Raw genomic sequence first — 17,312 nt, 5'->3', positions numbered from 1 at the left:
TATGTATATATATATATATAGTTATATATATATATATATATATATATATATATATAGTTATATATATATATATATATATAAAATCTACCAACGGTATAGTCAATGTACGAAAACTACTCAAATAGCACATTTTGTACCTTGAAATCAAAATTTTTCCTGGGGGAGGGCACCCCTCCCCCCCACTTATTATTATGGGGTGAATGGTGGTGTTATTTATTCCCCTCATGTAAGCCCAACACTTCGCCATATCTGTAGGCCTACTGTAGGGACAGGAGATCTACCTGTATGAAACAATGTGAACTCTATTAGTTGATGTTACTCTTCTTTTTCCTACCTGACATGTACACATTGCAGAGGTTGACCTTAGACGTCCCTATCTAAATTAATTTCTAAGAAATGTAAACACAGTTGTTTTAATTGTGGGCTAAACTTATGGAACTTAAAAGCAGGCTAATAGGTCATGGTTGTATGTGACACACTGGCGTAAACTAAGAGTATCATAAGTAGATTTAAAGTTGCCAAAAAATAATGTGACTGAATAAACATTTTACTAATTGACAGCAAGACAGTTTCTTTCTTGCTACTTTTATTACAAAATCCACCAAATTATTGGGTTGGTTTGACAGATAAATAGACGCACAACTGACAAGGTTTGTACAGAAGTACTACTGTAGAAGCTGTAAATGAGGCCTATGTGTTAAGTTATTTTCCAGCCTCGAATTTCTGTTCTGTGAGAACCCTTTGTCAGTGCCTGTACAAAACTTTCCATCGCAGTATAAACAGGCTTAAGCAGAGCTTTCTTATGTTTCCAGTTAAACATTGCAGGAGTGGCTAGAAGTTTGGCCAGCCAACAAGAGCGCCGGCTAGTTATAGTTTATTAATTTTCTAGTAGTTAATAAATAAAAACTGTATTAATTAATTGGGTTATCTTTTTCACATTTGTTTTCCCACGCGTAACAATATTCTCTTTTCCACTGTACAAACACATCCTTAAACTTAACACTGTGCATTGGTAACACAGTATTAAATAGTTGGGTTTACAGAACAAATAAATATGAATGGAGTTTGGAACTTTAACATGAATATTAATATCACAAATATTCACAGAACATTTTTTGATCAAACAAGCAGTCATTGTGAATATTTTAGTTTTCGTAGAAGCAGCACGTGCATCAAAATACCTATTCAGTGACTAATATCTGAAGAGCTTGTAATTTTCCCATTTTTCTCTATTTTAAACTCAATTAGTTACTGATGCAATAACCCAAAAGTCAATAAAACAGGTGCAACTTAATACTTTATACTTTCCTTGTGTTTAATTAACTTTAAAGAATAATTAGTGGACGAAGGTATTTCACAGCTATTGTACAATTCATCAATTGAGAAGTAATCCCTCCCTTTTTTAAAATTTAATTCTTGCTGTAGCACTTGTGTGAATGAAGTTGACATAAACATTATAAGGTTAACATAGGAATGTCAACATGGACTGTATTTGATTTAACAAAGAAGGCTTGAGCACCAAATTGTAAATTAGACCATCTCATTGGGACTCGATCTATGTCTAGAGTACGTAAATAGTAAGAAGTACTTTGAGACTAATTTTTCTTTCCAAGTCCGGAAAACACTAAGTCACATACTTAAAATACTTTGAAACTTAGTCGCATTGTCATTTCTTGAAGTTAGATTTTCAGGTAAGTACACACCACATTTATTATGAGACCGATTAAAGATTCTCTTCTGTCTCTATCTCACCACATCCACATCTATTAGCTTTATAATTCAACCTGAGTTACTTGAGCACGTAAATACTCCTGTTCTACGGCTATTGAGAAACTTAGTACTGCATGCAGTATAGTCTTCACTCTGCCACAAGCATGATACTTCATAAAACTGCTGGTCACAGTTTTGGCAACTGATGTATGTATCAAAGTTGTCCAGTGCTGCAAGTGCCTTCACAGCTCCGCTTGCGTACCACGAAGCAACTCTGTGTCTCAGTATTATTACTACAGTCCTTAAAAGTACTTGATTTTCGATTGTGTAGTTTCAAGACCTTAAAAAGTCCATATATTCAAAATTCATTGAATTTGTTTTATACACATGTAAAAATAGAATATTCCAAAATAACATAAAATAATTTTAGTGGCCAGCAGTGGTTGTTAGGTATTTTTGTCTTTGAATTGGGGTCAGGGTTCATATTATATTCACATGTTTAAAGAATACACAGTTGCAAATAGACATTCCCAAGCATTCACAAACATTCCCAGGATTGTCAACAGTATTAGATGAGTGTATTGTATTTACCTGTCTTGAATGCCTTATGTAACTCATATTCCTGAACATGAGACATGTAATGGTATATGTTCGTGCAAAGTGCGCCTCTGCAACCCTGGGAGAGGGGCTGGAAATGAAGCAGAATGTCTGCGAGGGGCGTGGTGTGCCCGCAGCCCTCCATGGTGACCATAATGAACGCGAGCGGAGCCGGTGAGCCGCTGGCCATCGCGGTGGGGTCCAGCAACATGGTGTCGGACGACGAGGACGGCTGCATGTCGTCGCCCGGCTCCCCGCAGTTCGACGACAGCGGGGACCTCATGGCGGCTGCTATGGGCGATGAGGTCACCGCTCAGTTGGCGGCTGCAGGTTGGCAAAAGAAACATGGTGATTTGCCTTTATTTGCTTTTTTTATTATTTTTATTTCATTTATGTTTAAGTTTTGCAGGTTATTTGGGCACTCAATGAATTGAGAGAGAAATGGCTTTCAATATAAAAAAATTATTTTATCTAGAAAAACGTTACATGTCTAATTGTCACCCTTGGAACTATGTGGTTTGGCTGTTTGCGTTATATCCAAATGAGTAGCATCTGTCGATCTTATATACTATTAATCACAAAAACATAGCCACTTAGCTTGCAGAAATATATGATTTATATTTTATAGAATAGTGGAATAGCTGAAAAAAGTGTATTTATTTTAAATACGTAGTTAAAAGAACACGGTGCAGACTATTTATAATAGGTGTAGCCACTTACACTGGTGGAGTATCGGATTTTGAAGGAACAAAGGTAGTTTTTGAGTGTTTTCTCCGCTCTTGCATTGCCTTAAGAGATCTGATGGTCATACATGGTGTTTCTCCGAAGTACTAGTGTAGGTTTCTGTATGCTTGAGGGCCCGGGCTAGTGTATGCTCTGGTGATGGGGGTCAAGGCTTGGATTAGATGTATTAAGTAGGGCAGCTGTTCTTCCCTTGGTGGTACTCTGCCACGACTCTCTCGATGCCAATCACTGGCTCTCTCAAAGACTTGCAAGGGGTGCAGTTTTTTTTAAAAATATAGTTTGGATTCAACATATTGTCAACAGCAAGGTCCTTGAAGATGACAACACACAACACCGATCAAGGATATTGGGAAAGGAATTAGCCAAGGTCTACAGCAAGGAACCCCTCCTCGAATTTGACTGGAGTGATTGCGGGAAATCAGGATGGCCGTACCAGGATTGGAAACCCAGGTTCTTATGCCACTTCACTCCTCAAGGAAAATGTTTTCAAACATCGTCCTCAAACCTTGGAAGAACTGAAGGTACAAAATCAGGAGGAAATCACTGCTATACCCCTCAAAATGTGCTGAAAAGCTGTCGAAGAGTTGCAAAATCTCCTTCATTAAAGCATCACTGCTGATGGCCACTATCTTCCTGATGTGATCTTCAAAACTTGATAAAAAAAATGGGGTTGTATGCAGATTCCAATAAAATTACCCATTTCTGTAAGTTGCTGCTCTGTTTTTAATAACCTTTCAAAACCGATACACACCTTTTGCCCCATTATATACAGTCACACGTTAAATATAAATATTTTGAGACTGTCCACTTAAATCATGCGTTAATTATCTCCAAAAAGGTTTTAGCTTTTTAAGATAAAAGTCAGGGTGTTCCTGCAAATAGTATATTATGTTTAATTTTACTTATTACATAGTTTAATATATAAAATTGTGACATGAAAAAGTTGTAATAAAATATGATTAAATGTTTGTGAAATAGTTGTGAAATTGGTTCACCAAGTATTTGCAGACACCCTGTTATTACTAGCTGAGAAAAAACTCCTCAACAACTCAAATCAGGCCCCTATGCCTTGGAGGATGGTCAGTGACACCAGAGAATGCTTTCCCAGGATGCTGTCACGTCATGTCACATCACGTCACACTGCTTACCTGCTGTCGTTATGGTGGCCTCATTGCATCAGCATTCAAGGCAACTGCTGTACCCTCATAGCTTCATCTGGCTCTTCTGTACGTAGGGATGGTCTGTAATGATGTCCAACGATACATCTGTTTGGCCACAGTGTGGATCAAAAGCCTGCCACATTCTTGAATGCAGTCAACTTCCTCGCAGTACAGTTCTTACCTTTCCGAGCTAAATACTTCTCTTTCCCTCATTAGCTCTTGTGCTTAAATATAATCAGCAAGAATTTTGTGATGATTATTTACAATAAAAATAAAAAAACTCTCATTAATGGTCTCATATTGAGATAATGGATAAAAAGTACAGTTGTGTAAAATTTAAGTACTTTATCTTTGGGAATGGGGTAAATTGTCTCTGACTACTCAGTTCCAGACATGGAATAAGCACGTGCAAAGTGCAGTATTTTATGAAAAGATGTCATTAGCAAACTAGATGTAGAAAAGGCCACAGCTAGAAAAAACCCCTTGAAAACTATGTTGGGAGGGTTGCATTGGTAAAGTGAATAAAAGGATTGGCTTAGCAAGTGTAGTAAACAAGGATGACATGTTTTATTATAATTTTTTTTCCCTTTTTGTGGCAGTAGTGACAAGTGCTCAAATAACTGCAATCTGTATAAATATGATTGTTCCATAAATGTGTTTTTTTGTTCAAATAGTACTTTTTTGTCATTTGGCTAATACAGCTACATAATGGTAAGTATTCAAAATTGAACCTTGTTTATTTGGTCTAAATCATAAGTACAACCAAATTTGTAGTTAAAACGTGTGATTTAAAACTGATAAATTATAACAATCCAGACTTCACTGGCTATAGCCCGTCCCACTCTTAGATTGCAGTACACGGCTTATGGCGCGCGCTGTTGCCAAATCTCTAACACATTACGAATTTCAGGAGATGCGTGTCTTTGTAATTTGGATCGAACAAGAAGCATTTTAAGAAATCATATCGTGATTTATAATATTTTATACTATTACACATATAAATTTGTAATAATGCCACTTTTATGTAAATTTAAAATAAAAACTACCTATTGTAGACGAAAATTTCTTATAGTTTTCTTTTCTGTTCTAAAAATCCCATATATATATATAAAATTATATATATATCACATTTTCATGGGCCCGATAAATGCCGTATTTTTGGACAAGTCATGTCCAAAATGATAAATAAAATACGGTAATGGAAATTCTCGGTCGAGAAGTTATGGGAAAAATCCGAACAATTGGTTCGAAATGGGGAAGATTTTTTTAAAAACAGAAAAATCGCAACAACTCCCATAATATTAATAATATCGAATCCGTTTTAACGTATGATAACTCGGATTACCTAATGCCGAAAAATGTTTTCTAAATACATTTTTGATACGACCAGCCATAACTGCATGGGTTCGAAAAAAATTTTCACCGGACAAAAAAACGTAACTGCCTTAGTAGACACCTTATCAAATCTGTTTAAATTGTTTGTAATAATATCATAGTTATTTTCCAAAACTTTGTCTAAAACAATGTTTGATAAGATGCTTGGTGTTGAGAAGGATAAAAAAATAATTCAAAATTTTGTACCATGATCGCTATTGAATTCCTTCGTATTTATTTCATACATTTTACATATTATGTTCAAGAATCAATTATAATATTTTTTGTTGACTAAGGAAGCAATGTATTTGAAATTGCTTGTAGGACAGAACCCCACTTATCTAAACACACGACCCTGTTTCCTCTTACGACGGCAGCGCGCGCTCTTGTACTGATAAGACACATCTTTAACAGCTATTTCCACGGAAACTGTAGAAGCAATTGAGATGGGGCTGCCTTTAAAAACTAATTCAATTCATTGTGAACATTTTTCTCGCTTTCGTCCCCCATCTATCTTTAATAGAAAAACTATTTTCCGCGGGTCAACTTTTTGATGTTTCAGTTTGTGAGAAAATGCATTTCAATATATTAAAAAAAATATTTAAGTGAAACCTGTACAGTTTTTGTCTTAACATTTGTTCGGTGGTGTCCTAAGGCATTAATTTACTAATAAAAAAAATCTGAATGAAATACACATGTAGGTTTTCTTTTTTTGATGTGAAACATATCGGAATACTTCAAAACAGTTCGCAGCGAATAAGTTATGTTTTTTAATTTTTTCGGACACTTAAAATATTGTTAAGTATTCAAAATAAGCATTGCCTGATGCGTATTTTGATTCTACACAATATGAAAAAAAGCTTGGTCCAAAAATTAAAATTTTAAATTTCGTTTGATATTTGGCAACAACGCATGAAGAAACAAGGACAGTGCTAACGGCAATCGGCGTGTGTTAGAGAGAGAGAGAATGCGCCCATATACTTCCACACTGCAATCTAAGAGTGGGATGCTCTATAGCTATGATCCAAATTGCACGTACACAACCACTTGAAATTTTGATTTAATGTTGAAATATTATTTAAGTTCCAGAAAAAAAATACTATTGATTACTGATTACTGAAGTAGTCTAGACAACCGTTAATGGTTTTTACTGCTTTTTATAGCCTTCACGAAAAATTCACGAGACACTGACTGCCATCTTCTGACCACAACATTGTTCCAGACCTTGCACAACAACATCACAATACTTTGCTGATTTCACAAACAATTCTCTTTTCAACTTCCATAAAAATGTCAGACAAAGCAAAGCTATTAAATTATTTCAAAATTACTTCCCTGTTACATTCTGCCTATTAGTTCTCAGACCATCACTCGGACTCGACCTTTTGGCCACACAACCACACAACTTTCGCCAACTAAATTTCTATGGCCACCCTTCTTCTCCAAATAGAACAAATACACTCATGTGATGTAATTTTCAACCAGTCACAAACATGCACATAAAAATATCATATGTTACTGGCACATAGCAAAAGTATCTCAACCAAATCACGAGTCTTTCCCATGCACAAGCAATGTATTTCTCTCTCTCTCTCTCTGTAACTGATAAAATCATTGCATCAGCCTAGCCATTACATGTATAACCTAGAACAATCCCTGTATGTACGCATTAACAAATACAAGAAATATAATAAATAATACATAAAAATATGTGACAGCACATAAAAACATAAATAAGAAAGCAACCAAACAAAGAGTTAAAAATAACTTTTAAGTGGCTTATCTACCATAAAGCAAGCAAATCAGAAATACCAAAATATTAAAATAATATAAATAAGCATATAACACGTGGCAAATGCACAACTACCTCTCAAAAGAATAAACAGCTGTTACATCATACCAGATAACCTAACCATATTTCATTTCGGATTATTAAAAGCTAATAAATTTTTAACATATTCATTTCAAGTTCAGGCAGTACAGTAGTGTTACAGTAGGTAACCGCTCCCTGATGATGGCGAATGCAACTTCGACCGAAACGTCGGTGATATCTTCACCTTCGACGCACCTTCAACCCAGAAGCCAAGCAACTCTAAATAATTTTTGTTATTTTACAATTTAAAATTTTTAATTTATTTATATTGTAGAATAAACTTGTATTGGGTGTGTAAATTCATATAAACTTAACCAACTCTGAATGTTCATTTAAGTCTGTTTGTTTCTATATAACTTTTAATAACAAGTATACCTACTTAAATTTCAAATAAATGTTTATATTTACACAAAATCTACACAGTTCAGAATATCCCCACATCAGTACTATCACCTACTAACATTATTTTAACCAGTAAACAGTTATGGTCGTGTATTTTTAAAAGAATTTACTGTGACCACATTTTATGCTAAATACACCTTTTTTTCAATTCATTCCATCTTTTTTTTTATTAAATTTAATTTAGGTGTAGATAAATCATATCAGTTAATTATATTAGATCAATGCTATCACTTCGGATGGTTTTTTGTGTGTAGAATATTGAGAAAAGAGTGTGTTTTTTTTTTTTTTTAAAAAAAAGCAGTCGTGATGCTGAGATAAATATTATGTAGTATTTTAACAGCGTTACATTGCGGTGGATGATATACAATGTTTTGTATGTAAGATGGCAAACATTTACAATTTTATAGTATTTAAGTTAATGATACTTTCAGTTTAAAGGAGGATCTATATTTTGGCCTGTTAGGTTATGGGAAAAGTACATTTATGGAAAATCACATTTTTTGGATTTTTTTTTTTTTTTGTTATTTGCTATGTGTATTACTTGTGTAGTTACTAAATTTTATCATGGTACAAATGCCAGTATTTTCTGTCAGTGTTGGTTTTTTAAAACTGGTTTAATACTTGTATTCAAAATGTTTCAATAGCCCTATGAGCACTGTGAGTGGTAAGTTACAGTATTCTACTTTTTGTGCTGTGGTTGTTAGTAGATGGTTCCACTGTAGATTTGTAATTTTTCTTTTTGCTTAGATACTAGATAGCTATTACTCAGTAGTGTGAAAATGTTGTAGACATATATATATATATTTTTTGGCCTTTGGGTGTATAATGTTTTGGTTTATTTTTATTTTTGAATGTAGTTTAATTATTTTGCATATTTGAAGTGCAGAATGTGGAGTAGCATCACAAGTGTTCACATACTGATGCTTGCAGAGACACACGGAAAGAGAACACTTTTTGCAGGGATGTGCGTTTGTTGGTTCAACCAGTTTTCCTCAGGTGGACTGCAAGTTGGTGGTTGGTGGGTTGCGGCTGGTAAAGCTAGCAGAAGGAGAGTAAACTATGGAGTGGAGGGAAACATGAAACATTGAAGTTGATTGTTAAAATGGAAGCGCTAACATGTGAGAGGGTGCAGGCAAAATAAATTTGTCTGTTAAGACCTTGAGTCTGATTAATTATGACTGACATTTGCGCCCGCCAGTTCAAGGTAAAGCCAACTGCAGCAATCTTTCACTTACTCACTTTTCACATATCCACGTGTGCTGGACTGCACATGTGCAGTGTTTTTGATAGTAAGACGAAGAGGTGCTTACTGGAGGTGACAGTTGGGACCGTCTTTGTGTACATTTTATTCTGCTCCAGTGGAAATAAGATGTAAATTTTTTGAAGCACCACCATACAGCTGTATTTAATTGGCTCTCTGTAGTCAGTCCTGACTTATAACTGATTGGCTGAGTTCTCATCATCTTGTTTCCTAGCAGCATGATAGTTGGTAGAGCCCCCGCCACTCTGGTATTGTAACGGGAGTCAAAATCTTTGCGCAATGCTGCATGCTACTTTATTTTGGGGGTTGGTGTTGGCACTTGCTTTGTGGTAACTGTCAAATTTTAAAGAAGTTTCTGGTCTATTTAGTGAAGTAGTTTGGGTATTTTGTATCATTAATCAATAAATTACATTTAGCAGTTTGGTTTGATTTTTTTAATTTTGAAAACTTTTTGCCTTTTTACTCACAAAGAGATTACCATAAGGATGTCCTACCCTTGATTGCAACTACTGTCTTTTACAATCTGAAACTTTTCTATGCTGAGGGTGAGTCTTGCTAGTTTCATCAGAAAATTGGTTAAAGTTTTACTATTTGGGGATGTTGGTTGAGGTAGTGTTCAATTAATTATGAAATTTGAGATACTGGGAACCAGCCCATCAATTTATATGAATATACTAGCTGCATTACCCGGCATTGCCCGGGCTGAAGACAGGGTGAAGGGGTCCTTTTTTGAAATCAAATGTAGACAGCAATTGTCTTCTTGATTTGAATGTCAAGTTTACAAAATAATTTCTATCACTGGCAGAACCCGGTAGACGTTGTTCTGCCAGTGTTTAGTTATTTACCTCTACATATCTAAAAATTGGTGGTCTGTATGTAATATAGACTCTATAAAGTACTATAGATAAAAGCTGAAAAATAAGAGATTACTAATATTGAAAAGATTCCATTATCTAGCTAATGCTCGGCATGCATTGAAATGCCTCATTCTGTTTTGTTTTGTAATATGTTTAAAGTAGTTTAACATATACAAATCATATATCCATATATATATCCATATATATATATATATATATATATATATATAAAAAATTTTCTCTATCTACAGCTATATATATATCTATGTATCTTTCTATCTCTATTTATCTCTCTATATATACATATATGCATCTATACCTCCTACCATCTCTATCTCTTCTATATACCAATCACTATAAATATAGCTCTATACATCTATATATCACTTTATCTAACTCCATTTCATTCCCTATACCGATCTCTATCTCAACCTATCTCTGTCTCTCTCAATCTCACTCTATATCTATCACTCTATCTCTGTATCTCTTTTATATTTAATCAAATTGTGTCATGTGTGCGCACTTATACAACGAAAACTGACGAAGTGCCGCTATATAATTTGAAATAAACACATTTATTGAAACGACTCTCGGGTTTATTCAGTTAAATTCTGTGAATTATCGCTGTTTATATTTAATTCAGTTCAATTCTGTAATGTGTGTGCACTCATACACCAAAAACACACGAACAACTGCTAAACTATAAGAAATACATTTTTTGAAACAATTCGTGCTCCAACTATTGTTGTACCCTCTCAGAAACCTTCGCAGGCATGCGCATAACAACTCACCAAAATTTCATCGCAATCGGATGAATGGTATAGGAATGCATATGGTACAAACAAAAGAAAATTCAAGATATGACAAACGCATCAAACGATGGCACATTTAAAATTCATGGCAACTCTATCTATTGACGAAGTTAAGAACTGAACTGTTATTAGCGCTGTTAGTTCGCTAGCCGCCGCGAGCTCCACTAAGCGGACTGGTCTCACCAAGGAGAAGGTTATGAATTTGCCAGACCTTACTATGTATTCGATCGTGTGGAAGACATTGAGAAATGAAACTCTTACTATTTGTATGTCTATGACCTATGATTTTTATCTGTTATAAAATGAAATTATCACACTTTCAATCCAATATGGAGGGAATTTCACATGAATATGTAGCCTATGTGTTAATCCAGGTTATAAACTATCTGTGTGCCAAATTTCATTCAAATCCGTTCAGCCGTTTTTGCGTGATTGAGTAACAAACATCCATCCATCCAAACTTTCACATTTATAATATTAGTGGGATAGACAGCCTCCAGTCATAATGTTACTTTTTTTCCCCCAATAAGCATCATCACAATTTTGTTAATAATGTCTCAACTTCAATTGTCCAAGTTTTTCTCGTACTCCCCAGTTTGCCCTGTGGTCACAAGGTTTGACGATTCACGACTTATAAGCCACCAATTCGCAGGTCGTGGTTCCTTTGTCAGTCCAAGAAGCTGGTCGAACCAGCAAAATGTCACAGCTATACCCCATCACAATACTGTAGTTATTTTAGTTTGTAACAAGCAACAGCCTGGGTGTGGGTGTGTGGTCCTTCCTTGTTATCACTTTGAATCAGTTGCCAAGTTTCAGCATTCTATAATGTGTGTACATAGTTAGATTCGTATGTATGCCACTGAACATATCAAAATATGTATTTTGATGTGGAATTCCTGTATTTAGTTTTGGTACTTAATTAATTACTATTTAGCCACAATCAGACTTAAACTGAAATAATTTTGAGACCATCATGGTGTGAAGCTTGAAGAAAATTAAAACCTTTGAAACGTAAATGTAAATACAAACCAATGTGTTATGGGTATAAATTTCTAACTAAGCATATATGTAATTCTAATTTTTTAAAAAAAAGTATTCCTTATTACACTGCATTTAATCTTTCATCCTATTGGTACAAAGCATAAGGCATGAAAAAAATATACATGATAATGCTAGATAATTTTTAATTGTAGAATCAGTAGTCTAACTAAACTTGAAGGTTAAATATAGCTACCATATAATTATTGGGTAATTATCTTTATTTAATTGAATAGCATAAAAAATTATCTAAGTTATGTGTGGTTATAGTAAAAAAAAATATCACTTTGCCAATTCAGAATTTCATTATAATACCTCAATTTTCCCTGGAAAGATAACAGACCTAGTGCCCATTTAATAATTTGCTTTGAGATGCATTAAATGTGTAGTTCAAATCTTATTTCTTTAAGTTTTAACATTAAGAGTTTAGTTTTATTGGCACATTCATAAAACAGTATATAGTAATTTACTTTCTCAGTACAGAAATATAAGTGTAATAAATAGCATTAGTTTAGGGGTACAAATAAATGAATGCCACTTAAGCTGCATTTATTTTTCATCTTCAGTAATACTAAATAAATGTTAGAAAATGTTAGTGTTTTCTTTTAAATATGTTATCAAAATTTAGATGCTACATAATGATAGGTTTTTGACTTTGTCTTGTGTCAATTCCAATTCCATCAATTGCAATTGAATCAACATACTATTCTGAATCCAGTTGATTCTTAAACATTGCAAAACTTTGAAATTGTGTCACAATATTGTAATATTGTATTAACATTTCTTGGTACATTTTATTATTTTTTTGTATATTCAATTGGGATATATTACAATTTGAGTACAGTATAATATGATAAAATTGTGGTAATGTCCGGGTAAATGGGTTTTTTGGTCAGTTAAAGTGAGGTTTAGTTTAATTAATAAAGTCAAAGTCACAGAGAATTTTGAACAACTAAAGATTTTTTTCGAGTAATAAGGCTTTTCCATTATGAAGGAATCTAAATAATTAATTAGAAATCTTTTCAGTTAATATTGTTACTTATTTAATGTATTGGGAGTACATTTATTTAAACAGGAGAAATATGGTCAATTTTTGCACTTATTTTAAATAAAGTGGACTGAAAGCTCTAGATTACATTCACTAATTTAATCATATTTTAGAGAAAATTATGGTCATGAGTGATCAAGTGCTGTTATAACAAGTTTCTTCTGAATTTAATTTAAATGACCTGATTCACTTTGGCTTGTCATAAAAAATTATAGCCAATTTATAAGATATTTGTTTGTTTTATTTATTCTCTTAAATGTATTGGTAAATTTTATAGTCCAATAAAAATGGCTTGGAATGAAATTTGGGGCTCTCAGGTAATTGAAATTCTACTTTCCTGTCCAATATTTAAGAGCTTTTTATTAGTTACAATTTTAAACACATTTACATTATCTTATTTACTTACATTTAAAATATAGTGTATTCTCTGAGTATGTACAATAAAATAGATTGATGTGCATTTGATTGCATTAAAACTGGAATATATTCTGCATATCTCAGGAATTGACCCAATATTAATTTTTTTTATTGATTCAGTTTGTTATAATTATACATATATTTAAATATGTGTATTTAAAAAAAATATATATATATTGCTGGCAGTATTACCTGCAGTAGGTGTAACATGTCATTAGTTTTTGATAATAAGCTCATGACAGAATATGTTATTCTGTTTAAGGGCCAGTCGGTGTGGCAGCAGCTGCTGCAATCGTCTCCGCAAAGAAACGTAAACGTCCACATTCATTCGAAACAAACCCCTCTATCAGGAAGCGACAGCAGAACAGGCTGTTGAGGAAGTTGCGAGTGCGTGCTGTTCGTTAATTTTGCTGTTCTTGTTTGTGTGTTCTGTTCCGTTATAAGTGAATTTACTGTGTGGATTTTCCAGCAAACTATCGATGAGTTTGCAACACGGGTGGGCCAGCAAGCCGTGGTGGTGGTCGCAACTCCAGGGAAACCTCAGAACAGTTTCAAAGTGTTTGGAGCAAAACCCCTGGAAGATGTGGTGAGCGGACAGTACATTTGTTCTACCTTTTGATTTACTTAAGCTTGCACATGGGTGTTTTTACAATCCAGGCATTTGGTCCTTAGTGGTCCAGATCACTAATATGTAGGCCTGTGTGAATATAAGTTTTAGAGTCCAAAACAAATTTTAATACAAATATTAAAAATATTCTTAAATACCAATATCGAATATGAATAATACAATCTAAGAAAAAAAAATCTTTCAGCATTTTTTTATGACAGTTTTAGCATTAAATTCGTATTTGGATTTATGCGATGGCAATAAATATTTTAAGTTAATGTTTACAAAAGAACGGGTGCGTATACTTATATACGCTCTTTAGAAGTTAAACTTACTTGGTGTAATAAACAACTAACTATAATTTTGCATACAAATAATTAATGGAAATAAAATAATAATAGGACTGGAATTATATAATAAGTATGGTTGGTAAAGTATAAATTCAATTAAACTAAAAAATGTAATAAGCACTCGGTATTCAATATTAATACTAACATTTGTATAAAAATAAAATAATTATTTAATTATTTGTAATTTATAATGTAAATAAATTATACATATAGGAACATAACCTCACAAACACTCCCATGAAAACAGCCAGTAGACTTCTAAACCTTCTACAGATACTCCCTGCCAGTGATAGTGGATGCTAGACATCTGCGAATTGTGATTTTTCAGTTCGAATCGAATTTCAAAAAAATTCACGAGTTTCGAATATTTTTCGAATCGAATTTGGGAATATTTATTAAAATAACATAGATTATAAAAAATTTCTAACATACCTCCTTTGAAAAACTTGTCACATAATTCACAGTTTAAATCAAGTAACTAAAATTAAAGTGAGACTATTTTGAAGAAGCACAACCAGATTCTCAAAAATTAAAAAAAAAATTAAAAATTAAATGTCTATAAATCACTTCGCAAATCATTTCAAATTGTCATGGAGAAAGGTGAGTTCATAGACATGGTGCGTCAACAACAATTCTCTGCAGCTGGTATAACTATGTTGCCCACTGTAGAGAAAACTCTCTTCACTTGCCACCTTATTTAGCATGTTTGACTTTCAAGGATAAAAATATTAATAAAAATATCACAGCATAAGTAAGTTGTACAAAATAAAAAAAAATTGGTTGTCTGTAAAGTCGGTTTACGGACGATAGTTTAACGTGACATCATAACGAAACATTGATGAAATGATTGCATACTTTTATGAATAAAATTTAACATTTTTTATTGAATTATCACTACTTTGTATGGATACAAAGAAGAAATTAAATTAAATCTACAATTTAATTGTTGGATTTACTTTTATTTGAACTCATTAATTTAAATATGTTTATTACTTTAACGAAGAGATTATTTTACCTAAAACTTTTATACATGTTTGCTATTTAACTTCTTCCAATCTGTGTTATTCTGTTAAGGATAGGACGATGATAGGAAAAGTAGGAAACGAATGGGAGTGCTTCAAGTTTAATGCACCTCGAAAAAGTCAAATCGATGGTTGTTCCAATCAAGTGGACGAGAGATAGATGCGGCGCAATCGTACAATGAGCGCAACGGGACACATGATAAACAGACAATGTGCGTAACGGGACACTTTTTCATGCGTGCAGCCGGCGTTCATCGATTTATTAGACGTTATCACGTCAAAAAAAAAAAAACAAATTTACCGTTTTTATCGCGTAAGCATTGCACATTTTTTTCTAAAATCAAGTTTATAATTAGGGGTGAGACCGTGGGTTCACTCTTAGCTGAGTATTGAAATAAACACCATCGTATCACTGCGCCGCGTCAGCAAGTGATAGGCTGAATTCTTCAGAAGAGTCTAGCGACAGCAATGCTACCTTCCTGCAACTGCCGCACCGCTTACGCTCGTTCCGGGGCCGGCGGCACGATCATATATGTCATCTGAAACTTCCAATCATCAAATATGGCCTCGTGGCTGAGCGCTCAGCAGCGCTATCATCTAAACGTAAGGTTGACGGTTCGAATCCTGGCAGGTACGAACTTTTTTTTGTACTTGTAAAAATAAATACAATCACGTAACATTTCAAAAGTAATAAATATATTTGAATAATGAATGCAAATAAAAGTATATTTATTAATTAAATTGTAATTTTCAGGTAAGGACATGATAACTAATGGTCAATTAGGTTAGGTTAGCTACATTATAAATACTTTAAAACTTTGTGGACGGTTGATTTGGTTAGGATAGCTACATTAAAGATACTGTGAAATCATGTAAACTGTTTCCTAGCGCTGGATAGCTACATATTAAAAAGTTATTTGCTAAGCAACCATAAAATGATTTTACAGTAATTTTAATGTAGCTATACTTACCTAATATAACCAACCATCCACTAAACAGTCTATGTGGCATTTTTATACTGGAGAGAAAAAACGCGCGCTTAAAAATAAAAAACATCCAGGGGGTAGGCGCTCCCGATCGGCTAACTTCGGAAAGGATCGGCATTTGCGGCCAGTTGCAGGAAGGTAGCATTGCTGTCGCTAGACTCTTGTGAATTCTTCTTGCGCGCCAAGCACTAGTTGCAACACACACACTTCAGTACAGTTGGTGCTAATAAAATAACGGCGAAGTAGTATAACAGGAAGCACCGTAGCACTTTGTTCAGCGTAGGTGGTTCATTTGCGAAGAAAAAACTATGCACTTTACGCCTTAAAGCCGTCTTCACAAAATCATCACAAGTTTTGATAACAGGATACTCAAGTTTCCTTTTCTTCCCGGGAGTTGTTAATGTCCCAGAGTCCTGTAATTCTTTCCTTGCACGAAGCACACTGCTCTTCGAAACACTTGTAAATTCCACAGTTAAACTCGTGATATCGTTCACACGACGATCCGAATATTTGTCTGAAAATGTTTTAAAAACATTCAACACAATAGTTTTCTGTGCACTTTTCAAAGGCTTTCCCGTTCTGTGCTTTACAAAACCTTGTCTGGCATCAGCCATAACAAACCGTGCGCGCACGAATCCGAAATATAACTGTTGCGCCGGGTATCAACTGTAGACTGTACACACAGCGTCTGCTAACATAATTGTAAGTAAATACTTGCTGACACATTAAACTGTATTTGATATTAATGGTGAAACGCTATAATGCTATATAACAACAATTGTTATAAAAAAAGGCAGTGTAAAAATACTTAAAAATGGTACGTAACCAAGGGACTATTTCTTGGGCACGAATAACGTGCGCTGCGGACGGCAGCCAATGAAAATGTTTCTTTACAAGAGGCTTTGTTTATTCCAAAACTCAGGTAAGAGTGAACGGAGAATACTATTATGCAAAAAAAAAGTAAAGTAATCCATAAAAACAAGACCTTTTCATGGAAAGTACGTTTATTTAAAAAGTAAACTTTGCGAAAGCAAGCTAAATAATTTAAATTAAT

The 17,312-nt window shown here is 33.9% G+C and overlaps 1 protein-coding gene across 16 annotated transcripts in view; it reads left to right on the top strand.

Annotated features, from left to right (window-relative positions):
- Positions 1-17,312, top strand: part of LOC134542455 (DNA-binding protein Ewg-like) — an 88,794-nt gene that overhangs the window by 8,569 nt on the left and 62,913 nt on the right. For 8 of the 16 annotated variants that reach the window (XM_063386731.1, XM_063386737.1, XM_063386739.1 and 5 more), the window contains exons 2-4: positions 2,445-2,637; positions 13,556-13,680; positions 13,763-13,879. In XM_063386731.1, the coding sequence (XP_063242801.1) occupies positions 2,451-2,637; positions 13,556-13,680; positions 13,763-13,879 (429 nt within the window). In that variant the 5' untranslated portion in view covers positions 2,445-2,450. Of the gene's footprint in view, positions 1-2,444; positions 2,656-13,555; positions 13,681-13,762; positions 13,880-17,312 lie in introns of all 16 variants that reach the window. The other 8 variants (XM_063386730.1, XM_063386732.1, XM_063386726.1 and 5 more) reach the window with 1 other exon arrangement.

This window comes from Bacillus rossius (genome assembly GCF_032445375.1).
Source record: "Bacillus rossius redtenbacheri isolate Brsri chromosome 4 unlocalized genomic scaffold, Brsri_v3 Brsri_v3_scf4_2, whole genome shotgun sequence".
In the NCBI taxonomy this organism is placed as follows: domain Eukaryota; kingdom Metazoa; phylum Arthropoda; class Insecta; order Phasmatodea; family Bacillidae; genus Bacillus; species Bacillus rossius.
This window is presented reverse-complemented; position numbering and strand designations above follow the sequence as displayed.